This window comes from Sciurus vulgaris (assembly GCF_902686455.1).
Source record: "Sciurus vulgaris genome assembly, chromosome: 17".
In the NCBI taxonomy this organism is placed as follows: domain Eukaryota; kingdom Metazoa; phylum Chordata; class Mammalia; order Rodentia; family Sciuridae; genus Sciurus; species Sciurus vulgaris.
Window position 1 is genome coordinate 28980706 of NC_136478.1, and position 19594 is coordinate 29000299.

Sequence of the window (19594 nt, forward strand, 5' to 3'; positions counted from 1 at the left end):
CATCACATCACACTTAATTTGCATGCAAACATATATGTTATATAAATATATACATATTTATGTTTATATATATATTTATTATGAATGCTAGAAGTGCATAGAAATGCTGCACTACAGGTATAATACTTCTTGGACCTAGATAACCATTTTAAAGTTAAAACACCAAATGCAATATCAAATATGCTTTTGTGAGTCAGAACCAAAGTTCAACAGTCTAAACCCCAATGTGTTGTCTCTTGACAACGAAGACTCAAAGGCCTAAGTTCTTAGAGAAACTACCCAAAGACACATTTATAGGGCAACTCCTGAATATAACACTACAATTTCTAAATACTTTTGATATTAAATATATATATATAGTTGGCATTCTCCTAAAAGCAGAAACTTTATCAAAACTGTCCCAATATTGATAAGTGCTTTAGTTGCAGGGAAATTGGAAAAGTCTCAAATCTCATTGCACAGCTGTTCAAAGGCCTTCTTTAAAGTGGTTAACCAACTCTTCAAAGGCAATTTTTGAAACAGATATTCCTACTTGCGGATTTCCAGGATGTACTTGGACTCCCTGGGTAAGATTTCCGTGGGAACAGCTTAGCCTCCTAAAACAGCTGATCCAGAAATCTGGCAGAATGGATTAGGCTATATGTTTAACACAATGACCAGTCACCCTTCTCTGCTAGAAAGAAATTTAAATATTGTTTATCTGTAGAAATTACTTTAAGAGTGTACTTAAAGGAAGTTAGAGTTCAAACAAGAACTTCAGTTAAAATGAGAAATTTAGGAAGTAAATTTACCACTTCCATTAAATATAAGTCATTGCTTTGAGACAGGGTCTCAAAACATGGCATTCAGAAAACACAAAATCATGCTTTTTAAAGATTTCTGTATTGTTTATAAGCAAAACTTGAAATCCTAAGAAATCCTTGATTCCTGACGTATTTTTTTTCCCTGTTTCCTGAATTTGCTCTGTGATTTTCTTCTTCCCTTTGTCACATCCTTGCCAGGTTAGAAGACTAGACTAGATCAAGCCACTCTATTTTCTACCCCTATTCCCTCCTCCAGAAAGCACTTTATTAGATCTTCTCATCAGCCTGAACTGTTACGCAACCAAGAAAAAGTCATACTGACCACACGATGAACCCAGAGTCACTATCTCCACAGGGAACTCAATTTGAAAAGGCCCCAAAGATGACGCCCATCAGGAGATATAAATATGTACTCACCCAATTTTTAGGAACACCTGTTTCTAAAATGTTCTCCAAGCTGCTTGTTTCTCCTAATTCTCTTGTATAAAAGTTAAGAACCAGGCACTCAAAATCATGGTAGCATGAAACATGTATTCTAGTCTAATGAATCAACCCCTTTCTTACAGTAAGACAATACACTGTCTCCATATCCTTTACAACGCGCCCTTTGTGGTGTTATTTGCTTAACTTGGTTACCAATGACAGAAGCACAGAAGCCTAATAGGAGCATAATTGTTTCACATGTGCTAAGGCTTATTCCACCGACCCATTAGTTACCCATTCTCATTAAAATGTCTTATTGCAGAGAATCCTGCAGAGTACTTGAGGGCAAATGATGATTTCCTTTTAAATATTTCCAAGTAGACATCACCTATTCATCAATGATGCTATTGTGGATCTGTGCTTAACAGTATCAAGCCAGGCAGGCCCTGGTGGAAAGGTCCTGATCCAGGTTTTCATATAGTGCTCGACAAAATTGAAACAAGCTCAGACTTTACAAGGGGGAAGTGAACAAAAGATCTGAAGGAGCGTTAGATGCTACACGCTCTGTTCTCTTTAAAGGCCCATTTAAAGGTTAATAGTGAAAGCTGTGTTCCTCTCTTGACTCAAGTGCTTCTAGAAACTGCTGATCCCCACACTTTTAAAATCCAAGAACGGAACTGAAATCCTGGTTAACTGTTTTCTCAGCTTATATCACACACACCACAAACTATTCCAGGACTTAAAAGTAATTTGATCTGAACTGCTCACAACAGGGGAGTAAAGTCTGGATGGAGACTCTAGAGGATGCGCAATCTGCAAGTACAAAACCCAAGCTGAGCACGATGGAAACCAGTCACCGCAAAGTTCCTCACAGATCAGAAGACAAAATCTTGAGAAAATGAAAAACATAAGAAAATAGAAACCTTGAGGCCTATCTGAACACGGGCTAGAATTCTCCCCACGGGAGGCACCAGGGGTTACTGGGCAGAGTCGTAATGCTCTCTGCAGACATCAGTTACAAGATTTGAAGCTCTGGTTAGAAATCTTGACTTTTTATTTTAAAGAAGAAATAAACTATTTTCTTCACTGAAGCAAAATGTATTTAAACTCATAATGGACAGAAATGACTTACAACGTATACCCTTGCCACGTCCAGGTCACCGTGTCCTACAACGACAGAAGTAGCCAAGTGGTTATTTTGGAGGGAAAATATCAAAAAAAAAGAAAGACCTCATTTTAATATTGGGATGCGTGCATACTTTTCCTGAATCAAAAGCAAGGCATTGAAAAGTGAAACAGGCACATCATTATTAAAAGTGGTCAACTGATCTACGGATTCAGGGAATGTATATCTACATAGCAAAATGTCTATCTTCCTATGTCACTATGCATCTTTTTGTGGAATAAATTGTTCTGAATTTTTAAAAACACGATTGCACATGCTTAGCTATTTTTCTCCCAATAGAACGTATCTGGAAAACTAATTTTCTTACAAAAAACAGAATACACTGGTTATCAAAAAAAAAATGGAAGGGGTTATTTGAGAGAAAAGATTAAATGTGAGTATGCAAAAAATTCAAACCTATAAGTGGAGGGGTGATGAGTAAAAATTTGATCATTTTAATTTTGGTTTTTTTAGCCATAATTTCCAAAATTGAGAAACCAGCTACTGAATAGAGCTGGATTGTTGAGAAGTCTTAATCTTTAAAAAAATTCTTTCTGTAATTGGCTCTTTTTTAGTTATACACAACATTAGGATTCATTTTGATATAATTATAAAAGCATGGAATATAATTTGCTCTAATTCGGTCTCCAGTACTTCCTCTTCCCCTCCTCCCTCCATCCCCTGTTCCGTTCACTCTACTCCACCCATCTGTCTGATATTTACTTTTAGTGTTTTCCCGTTAGTGTCTTGTGGATATGCAAGATGGTGACAGTCACTGTGGTACATTCACACACGTACACAGAAAAGCAGGTCAGATTCACTCCACTCTGCTTCCCTTCTCTGGTCCCTTCTCCTGCCTCCTCCATCCCTGTCATATACTCCATTGATCTTTCTTCTACTTCGATGGTATCCCCCCATCTCCCTTTCTCTCTCTCCTTTTCCCCCTCATTTTGGACTACCTCCCACATATGAGAGAGAACATCTGACCTTGGAGTATCTGAACCTGGCTTACTTCACTTGGCACAACAGTCTCCAGTTCCTCCGTCTACTAGCAAATGCCCTAATTTCATTCTTTCTTATGGCTGAATAATACTCCATTGTATACATTGTATGTATAACACATTTTCTTTATCCATTCATACATTAAAGGCACCTAGGTTGGTTCCACAGCTTGCTTTTGTGAATTTGGCTGCTATAAACATTGATGTGGCTCTATCCCTATGGTATGCTGATTTTAGATCTTTTGGATACATACCAAGGAGTGGGATTAGCTGGGTCATACGGTGGTTCCCTTCCCATCTATCAAGAAATCTCCATACTGCTTTCCAGAGTGACTGTACTAATTTGCAGTCCCACCAACAAAGTATGAGCATACCTTTTCCCCACATTCTTGCCAACACATTATTTGTATTCTTGATAACTGCCATTCTAACTGAAATCTCAATGCAGTTTTGATTTGTATTCCTTGATTGCTAGAGATGTTGAACAGTTTTTCATATATTTGTTGGCTAATTGTATTTCTTCTTTTGAGAAGTATCTGTTTAGTTTTTTGGCCAGTTTATTAATTGGGTTATTTGTATTTTTGGTGTTAAGTTTTTGGATAATTCTTAATCTTAAACAGCATAGATACCTAACAATTACCTCCTGCCTTTTATATAAATTCTCTAGCAAACAAAATCCTCTCAGAACCTAAGCATCCCCACCAGTCTTTAGGACACAGTGGTATGATCTACGTCCAGAGAAGAACAGCATACCCAGCTGTGTGGAATACAGTATTGTCTGAGCTAACTCTGGACGATGTATATGGTGCTTAGTTCGTTCAGGTATCTCCTTATTTCATCAAGCTTCCTGCCACTGGTCACCCGGCTCGTAAGTACAGAGCCAGTAATTAAAGATCAAGCATCTCTCAAATTTATCCTGCTATTTCAATCCTTCTCCATCAGTAATGACCTCTATATCAGGAAAAGTTGACCCTACATCTGGGACTTATGACAATAGAGGCTAAAAAATGTCTTCCTGAAGCTTAATAATAAGAAAACAATATTTAATATTGGTTACCAACAAATATGTGCCTATCTTGCAAGATTTTAAAAAACTCAGCCATGGCAAGCAGAACAAACCTGTTGATTTCTTCACCATTCACCTATTCATTTCCTTATTCAAATATGAAAGGGGTCCCAGAGCAGGTGTGCTGTTTGGGATACTTAAATCATTCCACAAAGAACACGGCGCTTACCAGCTTGTTGGGGTATCTGAGGAGGATGGGCTGCACGGGAACCCCTGGAATGAAGGCTCCTGGAACCACAGAGGAATTTTACCAGATAATTTTCATACAAATAAAAACTGTACAATAAAAAAGTCAATCACAAATAGTACAAGTACACTGACTGTTCACACGTACAGATCACAGAAGCTTTTTGCTAACTATTGGTCAATTCTTAATGTTTAACAAAATGAGGAATTTTTAAAATTAAGAATTAGTCAAGCAAGATATTTAATCTTGTGCCGAAGGCACTTACACATTGATTTCCTTGCTTGTTTGCATTTTCCAAATACCTATTACTCAACAAGATTTGTTTAAAAAGCAGTCATGACAGAATTAAGATGAAGAGAAAATAAGAATGTCTAGATATAGACAAAGCCAAATGCTTGAAGCAAAGTGACTACACTTGCCAGAAATGAGTCATCACTTGGGCGAGGAGCATTCCAGCAGTTACACAAAACCATTTTAAAAAGTGTCAAGAGATACATTCAGAACCACCTTCCCAGTATTCAAAAGGGAGTGAACCCTAGAGGGCGTTTGAAAAGCCATAACAAAATAGGGACTGGTCACTTCAGGGAACCCCAGGTATACGCAAGCATTCCCTGGAGGAAAAGGAACACACACACACACACACACACACACACAGACCCTGCAAGGAAGAAGTTATAATACCAAGAGAAAGCGAAGGAGTTAAGTTCTGTGGAATCACATGAAAAACTTTTTATCATAAAAGAGAAAAATGCTCAGAGCAATCTAAAGCATAATTTTGTGTACAGCTATCTATAATCATTTGAGATCTCTTCCACACTACTTTGTTATAATATATAAATTAATTTATCTCACCTGGTTTAAAAGTAATCAAACAGGAACGATTAGTACAAGTACCCTCTGGGAAAACTAGTATCTTGGGAGAAAAGGAATAGATTTAATATTTCAGTCTAATGAATAGATTACCTCTTATTTGCTTTCTTATGACTTCACAAACAGCTGCCAAAGCTTCGAAAACAAAAGTGAAATAAAAGGCTAACGCTTGATTCTAATAGAAGCTTGAACCAGATTATTCAATTATCTTCTAAAAGAAATGCAGTTTAGCCATTCAGTTTGTTAGAAAACAAATTCAGGCTTTGAATAGAGATTATACTTAATTTACAAACACACTACATCTTTTTCTTAATGATGTTTTTACCAATTATCTGAATAAATTTAAAAGAAATAAATTTAACAGAGTGCTGTTAAGTCTTGGTCAAAGTATACACAAGGCACAGTACATTAAATTCCTTCCTTGCAGCTACACAGCCTTACCCAAATGACCTCCTACATTGTTTCAGTTTTCCCATTAAATGATGTTTACTCCCACAACAAGGTTCACAGAGGTCTCGAGGACAAAGGAGAAAATTACTGCAGTGTGCTTCATGCTGACCTGAATTGGCCGATGGATGGAATACAATTTGATATCTATTTTTTGAGGATGTGTTTTAGCTTTTAATGTATCTATGTTTTCCGTAAGAAGAACATGCAGGATGATTAGATTCTCCACTAGGATGGCAGCTTGGTTTCCTGAAGCTTTTGAAATTTAATCATGAGCCCACTGCTAAGAACATCAAATAAAAGTAAAATTCTTACACTCACTGTAGTTAGTAATATGTATTTTATAACAGAGAGGGAAAGGATTATTGAGTTAAATTGCTATAGTCACAGTTATTTGTAAATAAAAATTATGAATAGGTGTGGTGTGATTCCATCCTCTAAATTAAAAAACAGGTTTCCTATGAAAGATGCAACAGCAAATGTGTTGTATTCAGTGGAAATTCTACAGTTCCATGACTAATAATGAACGGCCGTTGAATGAACCATACAACCTCAGAGCTGGAAGGGGCATTAAGTCACCCAGCAGTGCTAATTTTGGAATTCTTTCTATAATATTCCCCCCAAGTGGTTGCTCAGCCATTTCCAGAGAGTTCTGGAGATTCCAAATCAAGGCCATTGTCCCTCTGGATGGAGACAACCAAAATGAGCTCAAACTACCTGTCACCTCCCACCTACTCATTGTAGATATACTTTTTGGATCTCAGGAGAAAAAATCAAACCCTAATTTCAAAGGCCACTCTTATCAATCACGTTTAAATCATTCCTCCCAAGCCTTGGTTTCTAAAGCCCCGGGGCTGGCCACACTCCTTTGGGACTTTTCTGTCTGCATGTCCTCTGCAGGACCACCAGCGTACAAGAGGTCCCTTGTTTTCATCGGGGCCGAGATCAAGGGATACTTATTAGAATCACCCCTGGCTTGCCATGCAATCAGCACTGCACCCTCATCCTCCACAGGCGGGGAGGGCTGGAGAGACGGGAGGGCTGACCCAGCCTTGCGGGGGCTTCTGCTGTACCCTCTGAACTCAAAGGCCTGCACCTCTTTTCCAGCAAACCCAACAAACTGCTGAATATAATGGGGCTTTAGTATCTCATACCCTAAATTACATGAAATATTCATATTATTTAATGGTAATTTAAGGCAGAGATAGAGAATCATTTTTTTATGACACAAAGTAAAAATTGAAAGAGTCTGGCAGGTAAGAAGGAGAGACAAGGTGAAGTCCATGTAGCAGCTCGTGCGGAAGAGGACTTCTGATCGCTCACTAGTTCACTGATTCTGCACCCATCAGTCTGCAGGTACCTCGTGGACGGGTCCGCGGGGGTTACCGTCTGTGGATCCACACAGGTAAGTCTACAGGCAGGGAGTCAACTCACATGGCTAAGTGACCACGGATAGCGCTTTACCTGGGGCCATTCCCCTCCGGAGGTCGCTCGCTTGATTATTTCATTTATGGTGTTCTTTCGGGAATCCGGATCCACACGGGACACCAACACTGGCTGTGTGGTCCGTAAGAGAGCTTTAAAATGAACAAAAAACCCAACCAAGTCATTTTTTGGCTAAAGCCACCTTAGCAATAGCACAGGGTAAATCTTAAGACAAATTTTATGAAAAACTAAAATGAGAGCAAAGAAACAACTAGAAAGTTTATTAGAACTTAGTTTCCAATTTGGAAAGGAGAAATATATCTCAAAAGATTTCATTAATGTAAGAGAAGTACGGTAACAGCGGTTCATAGGAAAAGGCAAACGCGATTTCTCTCCCTAAGTGTCTGCCTTGACGGACATTAGCCCTTTGGAAAATACAAGATGGTCCTGTTGAATTTCAGGAACAGTTTGAAAAATATCTGAATCTGTAGTGCACATAGGTAGGAGGCAACTTTACACATTACGGATATTTTCAAAAAGTGAGCTCTCTGGATAGCTTCCAACCACACACAAAATCGCCTGTTTATCAAAAGTTAATCGCTACATAACTTTCCAGGAAAAAAAAAAAAAAAAACAGTGGTCACAGTCAAGAAACCAAGTGCCTGGGCTGAAGCTGGGGACTGCTACCATTTCTGCAGAGCTGGGGGCCGCTCTCCTCGTCATCTGAGAGAGAACCCTGGCACTAGGAGCAGTGACTTGGAGACTGATCCCTCAGGGAGGAGCCACAGTGTCTGGTGGGAAAAACACTTCACTTGCTTCATTATTTGTCACGGCAGGAAGCGCTTACTGTTCCACATCGTGATTTTCAAAGGTCCCTCTGGAAACTCCCAGGGCGACAGGGAAGAAGACAGAGCTTAGAGGAAAGACTTGGTACCTCTATCAGCCTAACACCGTGAGGAGAAATCTGTGAAAAAGCATGTGACCTGTGCTTTTACAGACTCTTTGGTTCAATTCTCTCTCTCTCTCACAGACACACACACACACAAATCCCAGCATGTTTGGTATTTGAAAACTGGTCTTCCCTGGCCACAAACAAGAACAATATAGTGATGAAAATAGGTATTAAAAAGAATGATGAGGCTACAGATGAATAGAAGCCTCGCCATTTTTCATAGATTCATCCTTTCCACACGGGATCTTTTGTAAATAAAAAGAAATACGTTGAGATATTTTAATTTCTTTTTTTAAAAACGTTTATCAGAAAATGACACACGATTATCTTAATTGAAAGCGCGAACCTGTCTCATCTGTTACCTCGCTGGTACTTACCGCCGACCAGAGGGAGCTGTGCGTTTTCTTTTCGAGACACCAGCGAGGGCAGCCCACACTGAACACAGGTGATCCCATCAAAGAAGGTCGAATGAGGGGCCGCGACAAAAATGGGTGCTTCCAACACGCTGGCCATCTTTCCTTTCACTGACACTATGAGGCCCATGGAGAAGATGAGTGCGTGGCCCAGGTGCTTCAAAGCCCAAAGAATGACCGTCCTTCAAAAGTAAATGCAGAAAAGACATAATTAGCTTTGCTGAATTAAGTGAGCAGCAGGGATTTACTCTAAAATACAAGAAAACCAAAATGTGTCAAAGAATTTCATCCTAAAATACAAGCTCAGGAGACTTCAGCTCGCACTTATATGAAGTTCTTTCTGCTAGGTGCCAGGCACTATTCTAAATGCTCTACATAGATTAATTTCTTAAAATCCTTGGCCTTATCTTTTGAAGTAGGTATTGTTTGTTATTTTCCCCGTTTTACAGATGAAAATACTGAGGCATGGAGAAGTAATTTGCCTAAGGATAAGTGGCTATTAAATGTCTCCATTACTCTATGATGATAAAGTGATAAAAATGAATTTTAGGTGGGCGAGGCAGTGCACAACTGTAATCCCAGCAATTCAGGAGGCTGAGGCAGGAGGATCATAAGTTGGAGGCTAGTCTCAGAAACTTACCTAGGTCCTGAGAAACTTAGTGAGACCCTCCCTGTCTCAAAATAAAAAAAAAAAAAAACTTTAGAAACTGAGGATGTATCTCAGTGGAAAAGTATCCCTGGGTTCAATCCCTGCTGTAAACAAACAAACACATTTCCCACTGAGACATTCAAATCAGTATTGCCCTTCAAAAGTAGCCAACTTAGGAATCTCTGCATCATGAAGATGCTGCTATCTCCTCAACACCTTTAGAACCTTCACCTGAATCTGTCGTCAGAATTACTTTAGAAATAATTTTTAGAAGCAGATCTCATCTATATCACTACAGTCCTTGACATCATCATGAATCTTCAGATGTAGGGGCTGGGGACATAGCTCATTGGTAGAATGCTTGCTTAGCAGGTGTGAGGCCTGGATTTGATCCCCAGCGACCCACACACTTCAAGAAACGAATTCACATCTTGAAAACAGCTTCAGAAATGAATTCGCCATCTCACTTCCATGGAACAGAGAAGTACCTAGCAATTCCAGAAATGAGCTGTTTACTTTTGAAAACATTCTGCCAGTCAAGATGAATGAACTCATTAATATCATGCCTGGGCCCACAGTGGACACACAGGACCAGCCAAAGACGCCTCTGACTGGATCAGCCTGATGGAGGAGGGAAACAGCATCCTCCTAGAAGGCAAGGGGGACGGAGAGCTCCGTACATGAACCGGCATCCAGCTTTGTGTGACAGGTGGAATAAAACATGTCCAGCTCTCCCTTGGGATCCCTGGGCAACCCTTGTGGATAAAAAAATCATCAAATTCTCAAGTCTTTTAACTAACATGATGCCTATTTGTGTATAACCTTGACTTTGAATCACCTCGGCCTACTTATAAGACCTAATATAGGTAACTGCTATGTACATAGGTAGTAAACTGGCTATGTAGTAGTGTGTATAGGTAGTAAACTGTGCTATACAGGGAAAAACAACAAGCAAAAAGTCTGCACTTGTTCAGTACAGATGCACTTTTTCAATGTCTATGATCCACAGGGGGTGGAATCTGTGGGGGCAGCGGGGTGCTGCATCCTGCTCACAAGGGATCTCATAATGATACGGTGAGGAATCAGCAGCAACTAGCCCCTGAGGAAGTCTGTGACTTTTATTTCTCAGCAAGAAGTAAGGCACAGAAAACCAAAATACTTTTCCAAAGGGAAATGACTCCAGAGTTCCCTCTTCCCTTTGTTTGGAGGTGAGACCTCTATTCACAGGTGGATATGAAGTGTACCCCTTCACTCAGTTTCAAACATTTCAAAAAAATTCCAGATTCCAAGCCACTAGGCACTTCCATTTAACTGTTTTAAACTTTAAAGTCTGGGGTCACATAATAACTTCAACATTGACTGGTTGAGAGGAGTGGGCGGTAACTGCTTTCACAGAGAAAGGTAAGAACTTTATTTTCTACCATTTATTATATTTCTTCTCTGGATTCTTAAGGCTGTTTTTCCCATCCTCCTAGACTTACAGAAGCCACTAACCATAGAAACCAAAGAGACCATCTGAAAGAAACTGGAGAGTCAGAAAAACATGTCTTGAAGTGCTGTCTTCTACAGAACCTCACGTTACAAAACAAAGCACCACGAGGTGAAGCACTGAAGTTTCTCTGGGGCATCGCCAGCCCAGGCTCACTTCCGCTGCAGACCAGCCTGCTGTTTGATACTGACCTTAGCTCACTAGAACATGAACTGAACAGAAAACTGCTTGTCCTTAGAACGGTATTTCTCAAAATTTTTGGAAGACAAATCTGCATTTGAGATTTGGATGAAAGGAACATATCCTTGTGTGTGGGGGCCAAAAACGGTGTAAAATTTTAGGAGTTTGCTAGTGTCCTAAAACAGATCTATGGAGGTGGAACCCATGGAGTCCACATGAGGAAGCCCCACACCGACCACACACAGGTGGCAACTTTTATCGGCTGCCTCATGCATTCACGATCAGTCTGTTCTCTAATGCCATCCTAACTGAGGCAGAATGGAAGCGCTGACATAGACTGTTAACCTTTGAAAGAGTCAGACTACATTAATAATTAAGCTGTTATTACTGACAATCACTAAAATAATTCATAAAAATGTGATCGATCCATCTATATGTCTCTGCAGAAAGCATTTTGTTACTGCAGGGAGACCAAAGCAAATGTGAAAACAGGAAAAGCCAAAGATTGCAACCTAGCTTGCAGCTGAGTTAGTTTCAGATACACTAGTTGGCTATCTATCAGAACCAGGGATGTATTTTTTTTTTTTTTTTTTTTTTTGCGGGGGTACTAGGGATTGAACCCAGGGGCACTTATAACCACTGAGCCACATTCCCAACCCCCCCCACCACCATTTTTTTCTATTTTATTTAGAGACAAGAGTCTTGCTAAATTGCATAGGACCTCGCTAAGTTGCTGAGGCTGACTTTGATCTTGCTTCGGCCTCCCAAGTTGTTGGGATGACAGGCATGGGCCACTGTGCCCGGCAACATGTATCGATTTTGACAATAATTCAGAAAACAAAATCTTTTACCATAAGGAAATTATAACTTCAATAGAAGATTAACAGAATGTGTTTGAGCAGTAATTTCTACATAAATGCAGGCCAGTTTTATCAGAGAAACAAATTATTAAGATTGAGTGGGTAGCAGGAGTTAGATAAAAATACTCATTACTGATTAAATGACAATAAAACCTTTCCATCATCTTAATCTACCTGATATTTGGACATCCATGTTTCTTACCTCCTCCAATCAGTCACTGGGTAAGTTGGCTTCTCAGGACAGCAAGCTGTGAAGATTGCAGCCAATGGCCACAACAGTAAGAGAAACAATACAATAAAAAAGGCCCGAAGTGGAAGCAGGATAATTCCAAGAAGGAAAATCTGAAAGTCAAAGTTGATAAGAGCAGATCAACTGATGTCATTTCAACATTTTGCTATAGAGCTGAAAGACAAGACAGGGACGTTTTATGCTAGTCATGCACCTACCCACAGATGGACTGGGTTCTGTGCTGCACCAGGTAAGAATTTAAACCCAAAGAATAAGATGTAGCATTTGACCTCATGAAGCCAACTGTGTACAGAAGAAACTGTGAGGAACACCCTAAGACAGCTAGATCTGTATGTTGATAGAGTGCATGCAGATGCTGAGGGGACAAAGAAAGGCGGGTCTGATTTAGCAGTCAGGGAAGGCTGCGCAGGAGGCGCTGAATGATCTTTCAAGACAAGCAAGTCCTAGCAAGGTTAAGAGGGAGAAAGTGGTTACTGAGAGCTAGAGGTTGAAGGAAGAGTGTGATCTGAGGCACTGGAGTAGGAGAAAGTGAACGCACTGCTGAATATGCCTGCTGGCCCTTAGTAACGAATAACAATAAGGAGATGGAGGAGAAAAAAAAGAAAAGAAAAATAAAGAATAAATAAGAATGGAAAGTATGCAAACAAGAACAGCAAATAACTCATGAATGCCTCCCACATGCTTAGCATTCTAAGCACTTGGCATGTAGTGATTCATTTAGCTGCAATCTTATGTAAAAGACAGAAAAGGTACGGAGGGATACATTAGACTGCTTAGTGAGACTATATTATAAGCAGCAGAACCAGAATTTAACCCAGTTTGGTGGCCTGCGCTTATACCACGCTGCCTTTCAAGTGAAGTAAATTGTCTTCATGTGCAATGCACTGTCTTTTTTCCCATAAAACAATTACACTATCCAACAGCGCCTCCTTCTATCTCTACCACCCCTTATGTTATCAAATAACTTACAAAAAGTGCCCAAAGTAGTCTAGTTACCTAATCTCTGCCAAGTTACTTGAGTGCATGTGTATGTCTGAGGTCAAGTGTACACACAAGAAAAAGTACAGGTCTTGACTGGGCAATCCAGTGATCTTGATCTTGATGGGTGGGTGCTCATGTAATTGCCACCCTTCAACACACGGGACACACCTACTACTCCAGAGAGCCAGCTTGTGCTTCTTCCAGTTACTGCCTATGCTCTTAGGCAGCCGATGACGAATTTCTGACACCAGAGATAGACTGACCTGTTCTTGAACGTCACCCAAATGGAATCATGTGGTGCACACTTCTTCCACTTAACACATTTCTTGGCTCAGTTATGTTGTTTTGCCTATCTGTCATTCATTCTTTTGGCCTGCAGAGTATTATCCCACTGTATAACTCTATGATGATCTGTTGACTGACTATCCTGCTGATGCACATTTTGATCGTTCCTAGTTGTGGGTGATTATGCATAAAAGCCACTACGAACACTCTTGTACAAGCCTTTCTATAAATATGTCTTCATTTTTCTAGGAGTGGAATTGATGAGCCACATATGTTAATTAACTTTATAAGAAACTAACAGTTTCCCAAAGTGGTTATATGGTTTTAAAATATCACTAGCAGCAATGTGTGAGAATTACATTGCTGTATATCCTGGCCAATAATTATTGTTGGTAGTCTTTTGAAAAATCAACTGTTGGGTACAATTTACATGAAATAAAAGGCACCTATTTTAAAGTATATAGATTATGAATTTATCAAAAGCATGGACCTATGAATATGAATGAATATAACATATTCATTCATCTACCCTTCTGTCAATACCCAACTGTCTTAATTACAGTTATTTTGAAATAAATCTTGAAATCAGGTTATATATGATATCCAACTTTTTCTCCTTCAACATTTTTTGGGGAGCAAGGTATTCCAGATCCCTTCTATTCCACAGAAATTTTACAATTAATTTATCAGCTTGCAAGATACAAACAAATCTGTTAGAATTTTTATTGGGATTTCAATGAATCTATAGATGAATCTGGAACTGTCCTCAATAATATTGGTTCCTACAGTTCATAAACATGATTTATTTCTCCATTTATGTAAGTTTTCATTAATTTCTTATAGCAAGATTTTGTTGTTTTCAATGTAGTAGTCTTACTTTGTCTTGGTTAAAATTATTCTTAAGTAGTTAAGGTCATTTTATACATGAGATTATTTAATTTCATTTTGCAATTGTATTCTTGTAGAGTATAGAAATAAAATTGATTTTAAGTTTTGATCTTATTTCCTATGACCTAGCCAACTTCACTTATTAGTTCTAGGGTTAGTTGTTTTGTAGATTCCTTAGAAATTTCTTCATATACAACCATGTTGTCATCTCTGAATAAAAACAGGTGTACACTTTTCTTTTTGGTCCATATGCTTTATTTTCTTTTTCTTGTCTTATTGCACTGACTACCACTCCCAGTTCAATGTTGAGTAGAAATGGTGAACAAGATAATTGCCTTGTTCTCAACCTTTGAGGAAACAGGTTAGATATTCTACCAGTATATTAACTGGAGGTGCTTCATAAATATCCTGGATCAGGTTGAACGTTTCCTTTTATTCCTAATTTATTAAGAAAAAATTGTTTTTATCATCAGTGAGTGTTGAATTTTATCAATTGAGCAAACAAATTTTCTGCATCTACTGAGAAGATCATAAGCTTTTTACCATATGTTCTGCTAACAAGATGAACTACACTGAAACTGAAATTTTGGTATGTTAAATCAACCTTGGATTACTAAGACAAATCAAACTTGGAATATATTCTACTTTCCAAATATTGTTGTATTTGACCTGATGACACTTTGTTAAAGGGATCTTATATCTAAAATCATGAGAGACATTGGTTTATAATTTTCTTTTCCTTTAACATCTTTTTCAGATTTTGGTATCGAGGTGATGCTAACCACATAAAACTTGTTGGAAAGTGTTCCACCCTTTTCTACTTTCTGAAAGAACTTGTGCAAGTGTTTTATTGTGCTCTTAAAAGTCTGACAGAATTTATAAGTGAAATAATCTTGGCAAGGAGTCTTCTTTAAATGTGTATATGTGTGACTGTGTATATTGTATGAATAAAAAAATTCAAATTCTTTTATAAAGATCTAGTCACATTTTCTAGCTTTTGTGTTCATTTTGACAAACTAAATTCTTGTCCATTTCCTACATGTTTCAAGTTGTTGATAAAACTCTCTTATTAGTCATTTAACCTGTAATGAAATGTGTTCTTTCATTCCTGATACTGGTAATTTGTATTTTCTCTTTTATCAATCTCGGTGGGGATATATCAATTTTATTAACTCATTCTATTCTACTAGTATATTAACCAAATGTTTGAATTAGTTGACTTTCTTTATGGTTTGTTTTCAATTTCATTGATTATGACTCGTATTTATTTTCTTTCTTGGACTTACTTTTTGTGTAATCTGTCATTCTTCTAGCTTCTGAAAGTGAAAGCTTAAAATCATTACTTTAAAATCTTTCTAAGTATCTAAATCTATTAATTTGCCTCTACATGTGGCTTTAACTGTATCCCATAATTTTTGGTATTTTGGATTTTCACTTCCCATTTGGTGCAACATTTTAAAATTTTCACTTGTGATTTCTTTTATGACCCAGGAACTCTTTTAAAGCACACAGTCTGTTTCTTAAATATGTGGTCAGCTGTCATGTTAAACAAGTGCCTCTGACTGTTTTTCAAAACACACTGAGAAAAGGCTGTCTGTGCTGGATAAGATCCACTGCAGGTCAAAAAACGTCTTGCACATGTAGTCCCCAAGGGAGCCACCAGACAGATCAAATGATGGCATTTCTCTGGGAATAACTCTCTGATGGAGTCCTAACCTACTCTTTCCTCTCTAGTGTTACTAGGTTGCTGTTGTTGGTTTTCCAGGACTCTACAGAGCTCTAAAAGTATTGATAACGAGAATAAGTTAAGTTAAACTGCCAGAAAAGCGTACTGCTCTTACCAAGAGTTAGCACTTTTTCTTGAATAAATGTTCCTTGGATTGCTAAAATCTTTGGTTAATTTTCAGAGACAAGACAAAGTTGATTCTATTTATTTTTATTGTGTTCTCACCACTTCTGCAGAGAAGCTGTTTTCAGAGACTTCACCATTTTTTGCTGATGTCCCACCTCAATTTCTTTTTCGTTCTGCTTTTTACACTGAATAATTTCTGGTCATCTGTCTTCAAGTGCACAGATCCTTTCCTCTACCATCTCTAGCATGCCAGTAAGTCCAGTCAGTGAATCTTTCATTACAGATATAACACCTTTCAGTTTCAGAATGTCATTTGGTTCTCCTTTCTTTTTACAGAGCTCCCTCCACCTACTCACTTATCATGACACTCTTTTCCTTTAAGTCCTTGAGCATGTTTATAAGCATTTAAAATGTTTATCTGTAAATTCCTCCTTCTGGTCATTTTAGGGTCCGTTTTTAGACAGCTTCTTTAAGAAGTCATTTAGGCTACTTTTTCCCTTGACAACAGTCAAGTTTTCTCTTTCTTTGAACTCCTAGTATCGTTTTCCTTTTGACCATTTTGAATGACATACTGCAGAAATTTAGATACTCTTATCTTCCTCTGAAGAGTGCTGATATTTTCCCCCTAATGGGTAAGTAAAATATTGGTTGGCTACCTCCATCTGTGGAAGCTTGGATTTATACTTTGCTAGGAAAAATCTGTTTAAAGTTTGCCCTTAATCTTAGACTGGAGCCTTAGAGCTAAGGCATACCTTTTCTCCTAAGGTGTTAAACATTTGTGAGGGTTTCACAGAAAGGCTGAGGTGTTTACCCAGACCTTCCTACTTGGTGTGATTCTAAATGTTCCTCCCCGGTAACTATGACAGGGGAGGCATGGTTATAATTATTTGTTCAGCTTCTTCATCTTTCTAGTGTTTCCTTCCTTCCAGGACTTCTGAAAGCTCTGATGTAGGTACACAGTTCAGTGATCTGCTAAGAATTTAAGAAAAATTTACATGACAATTTAGGGGCTCCTTCCTCTCTGGCTTCCTCCTTTCTGTTTCTTTCCTCAATTTCCAGTCACTCTGACTGCACTGAACTCTGCCCTCTGACACAGCAGACCAGTAAGACTGAAGCTTTCTACCAATCCTCTCCCATGGTACCAAGGGAGAACCCTCAGGGGAAAAAAGAGGGGGCATAGGGAAATTTCACACAGTATAGGAACAAATCCCCTCTAGTTTCTGTTGTGTTTCTTTGCTCCAGAGTACATTCATAAGGTTTCTTATATTTTGACCAGGACTTATATTGTTATCTATGAGAAGATTTGTCTGATTTAAGCTACTCCAACTCCACCATCCCTGGAACCAGAACTAACCCTGTTAAATTATTCTTCACCTGAAAACTGACTTATAAATACAGTAAAACTTAGCTATCATTCTTTTTTCTGTAAGATAAATTATGAATAAATCAAGACATGGAGGAGCTCCAGAACTAGTACTAGAAGGGACCTAGGATCCAGGAGACTTTTCCTGAAGCTCTGGGTACATGGCAAATATGCGATTTGGAATAGAGGGTGTGATGGAGAGGTGACGAAAAGAACTGTGGAAAAGATGAGATGATTAAAATCCCCGAGTTGTTCTTCAATATAATTGACTGAGATCCTCTTCCAAAAGGTCTCATCATCAGAAGACCAAAAATTTTATCCTGACTGTAAGAATCATAGCATAGAAACTGAAGAAGGAGTTGGAACCAGGTTAAAGCAAATTCACATAAGATTCACTCACATTCACCCTGAGCAACCAATCTGGATTTTAACTGAACAAATTGTCAAATATTGTGTCCCCCCCACCCTGGGTCACTTTCAAAGTTTGCAACACACAATAGTACTCAACAGAAAAGCAATGTGAGAGCACCTCTTTGACAAATAAAGAGGACTCTCCATCAGATCTCTATATGGTTATAGTATGGCAATATGTCCATGTTTTTCCTTCATTGCACTGACTAAAACATGGAATTATATATTTTGTACTTTTTTTTTAACTATCTCAGTGAAACATGAGTTTTAGGGTGGGCAGGGTCCTAATTTCTCAAGCTGCTATGTCCTCAGATATTAGCACTGCACCTAGTATATTGGAGGCATTCAACAAATATTTTTAGTATGAATAAACAGCCCCAAAATTACAACCAAACATTCATTTCAATTCTGTACATGAGGACATAAAAAGTAAGCTACTTTCTTCCATGCCACAGAGTAGCAAACTCGTAAGTAGTCATAAAATGGCTGAGGAACAAAATTAAATCCTATAATGAGGTCCAAAGGTGACAACAGTCCTTAAGGAAGACACTGGTCATCATTCATTGTCTGATTTGAATCTGAATGAATTATCTTAAGTATTAATTTGTCATTCTTGAATGAAAGTATGTACATCTTTTGAACTAAATAACATAGACAACGCTGTTTTCAGCCATTACTCTTTACTGGCTGGGGGTGTGGCTCAGTACTCAAGTGTCCCTGGGTTCAACCTCCTATACCCCCCAAAAATGTTCTCTTTATCCAGAATATTCAAGCCATTCCAACATCTTTGGTATCTCTGATCAATAGATATTTTTTTAAAAATATGAATAACCAGACCATGTTCCAACCATTCACTCTAAGTAGCAAATTTTAAGACTAATATATAACTTAAAGACAAATTATAGCATAATGATCAATATTAAGATCAGCATCCATGATTTCAATTCTAACCTTCCTTTGAGATTTATTTCAATTTAACAGGTGTGTAGTTCAGGGAGACTAAGTGCCTTGGCCAAAGTCACACTGCTAATCAATGCCTAAATCTTGTGAGACAAGTGCCTCCCCCAATCTACTACAGCTCTTCTAAGAGTTCTTTGGAAGCATTCTAAACAGTCACAGACCAGGTGATTAAAAACAGACAAAAACAACAAAACCAAAAAAAAAAAAAAAAAATCAAAATTAGCAATTTATTCCAGGTGAAATACATTTATAAGTATGCCACACTGATCCTTCCTCCAAAATATGAAGTCAAACGGATGGATATGCTTTCATTTAAATATGACTGATCTGACCAAATTTAATCCTTAATGGTGAATGTATTTAGAAGTGTTTCGGACATGTCAGGCTACCAAGAAAACACCTGTTCCATTTAAAGACAGAACAACTTTTCAAACTCAGTTCTTTACAAGGGCGTATTACTACAACCCTTCTTCTATCTTCCTCTCCCATAGTCTTCTTCAATCAGCCATCTACCTACCATTATTCCACCGCCCCCTGCTTGCTCTGTACTAACCCTGCCCTCACAGGCCAGCACTAAGGTCTTAGCTGTGCATACAAAAAGCCTTCAAAGTTACACTCCTTCAATTCAAATTAATGAAATCTGTGAGACAGACAGGAAAAAAAAAATCATTTCT

General features: G+C 38.4%; 1 protein-coding gene across 1 annotated transcript in view; it reads right to left on the reverse strand.

Moving 5' to 3' along the window:
• LPCAT2 (lysophosphatidylcholine acyltransferase 2) overlaps positions 1 to 19594 on the reverse strand; it is a 60266-nt gene that overhangs the window by 39618 nt on the left and 1054 nt on the right. The window contains exons 2-7 of the mRNA XM_079119325.1: positions 12133 to 12272; positions 8717 to 8934; positions 7427 to 7539; positions 5498 to 5558; positions 4628 to 4686; positions 2359 to 2393 (exon numbers count right to left, since the gene is read on the reverse strand). Coding sequence (XP_078975451.1) covers positions 2359 to 2393; positions 4628 to 4686; positions 5498 to 5558; positions 7427 to 7539; positions 8717 to 8934; positions 12133 to 12272 — 626 coding nt within the window. The remainder of the gene's footprint in view (positions 1 to 2358; positions 2394 to 4627; positions 4687 to 5497; positions 5559 to 7426; positions 7540 to 8716; positions 8935 to 12132; positions 12273 to 19594) is intronic.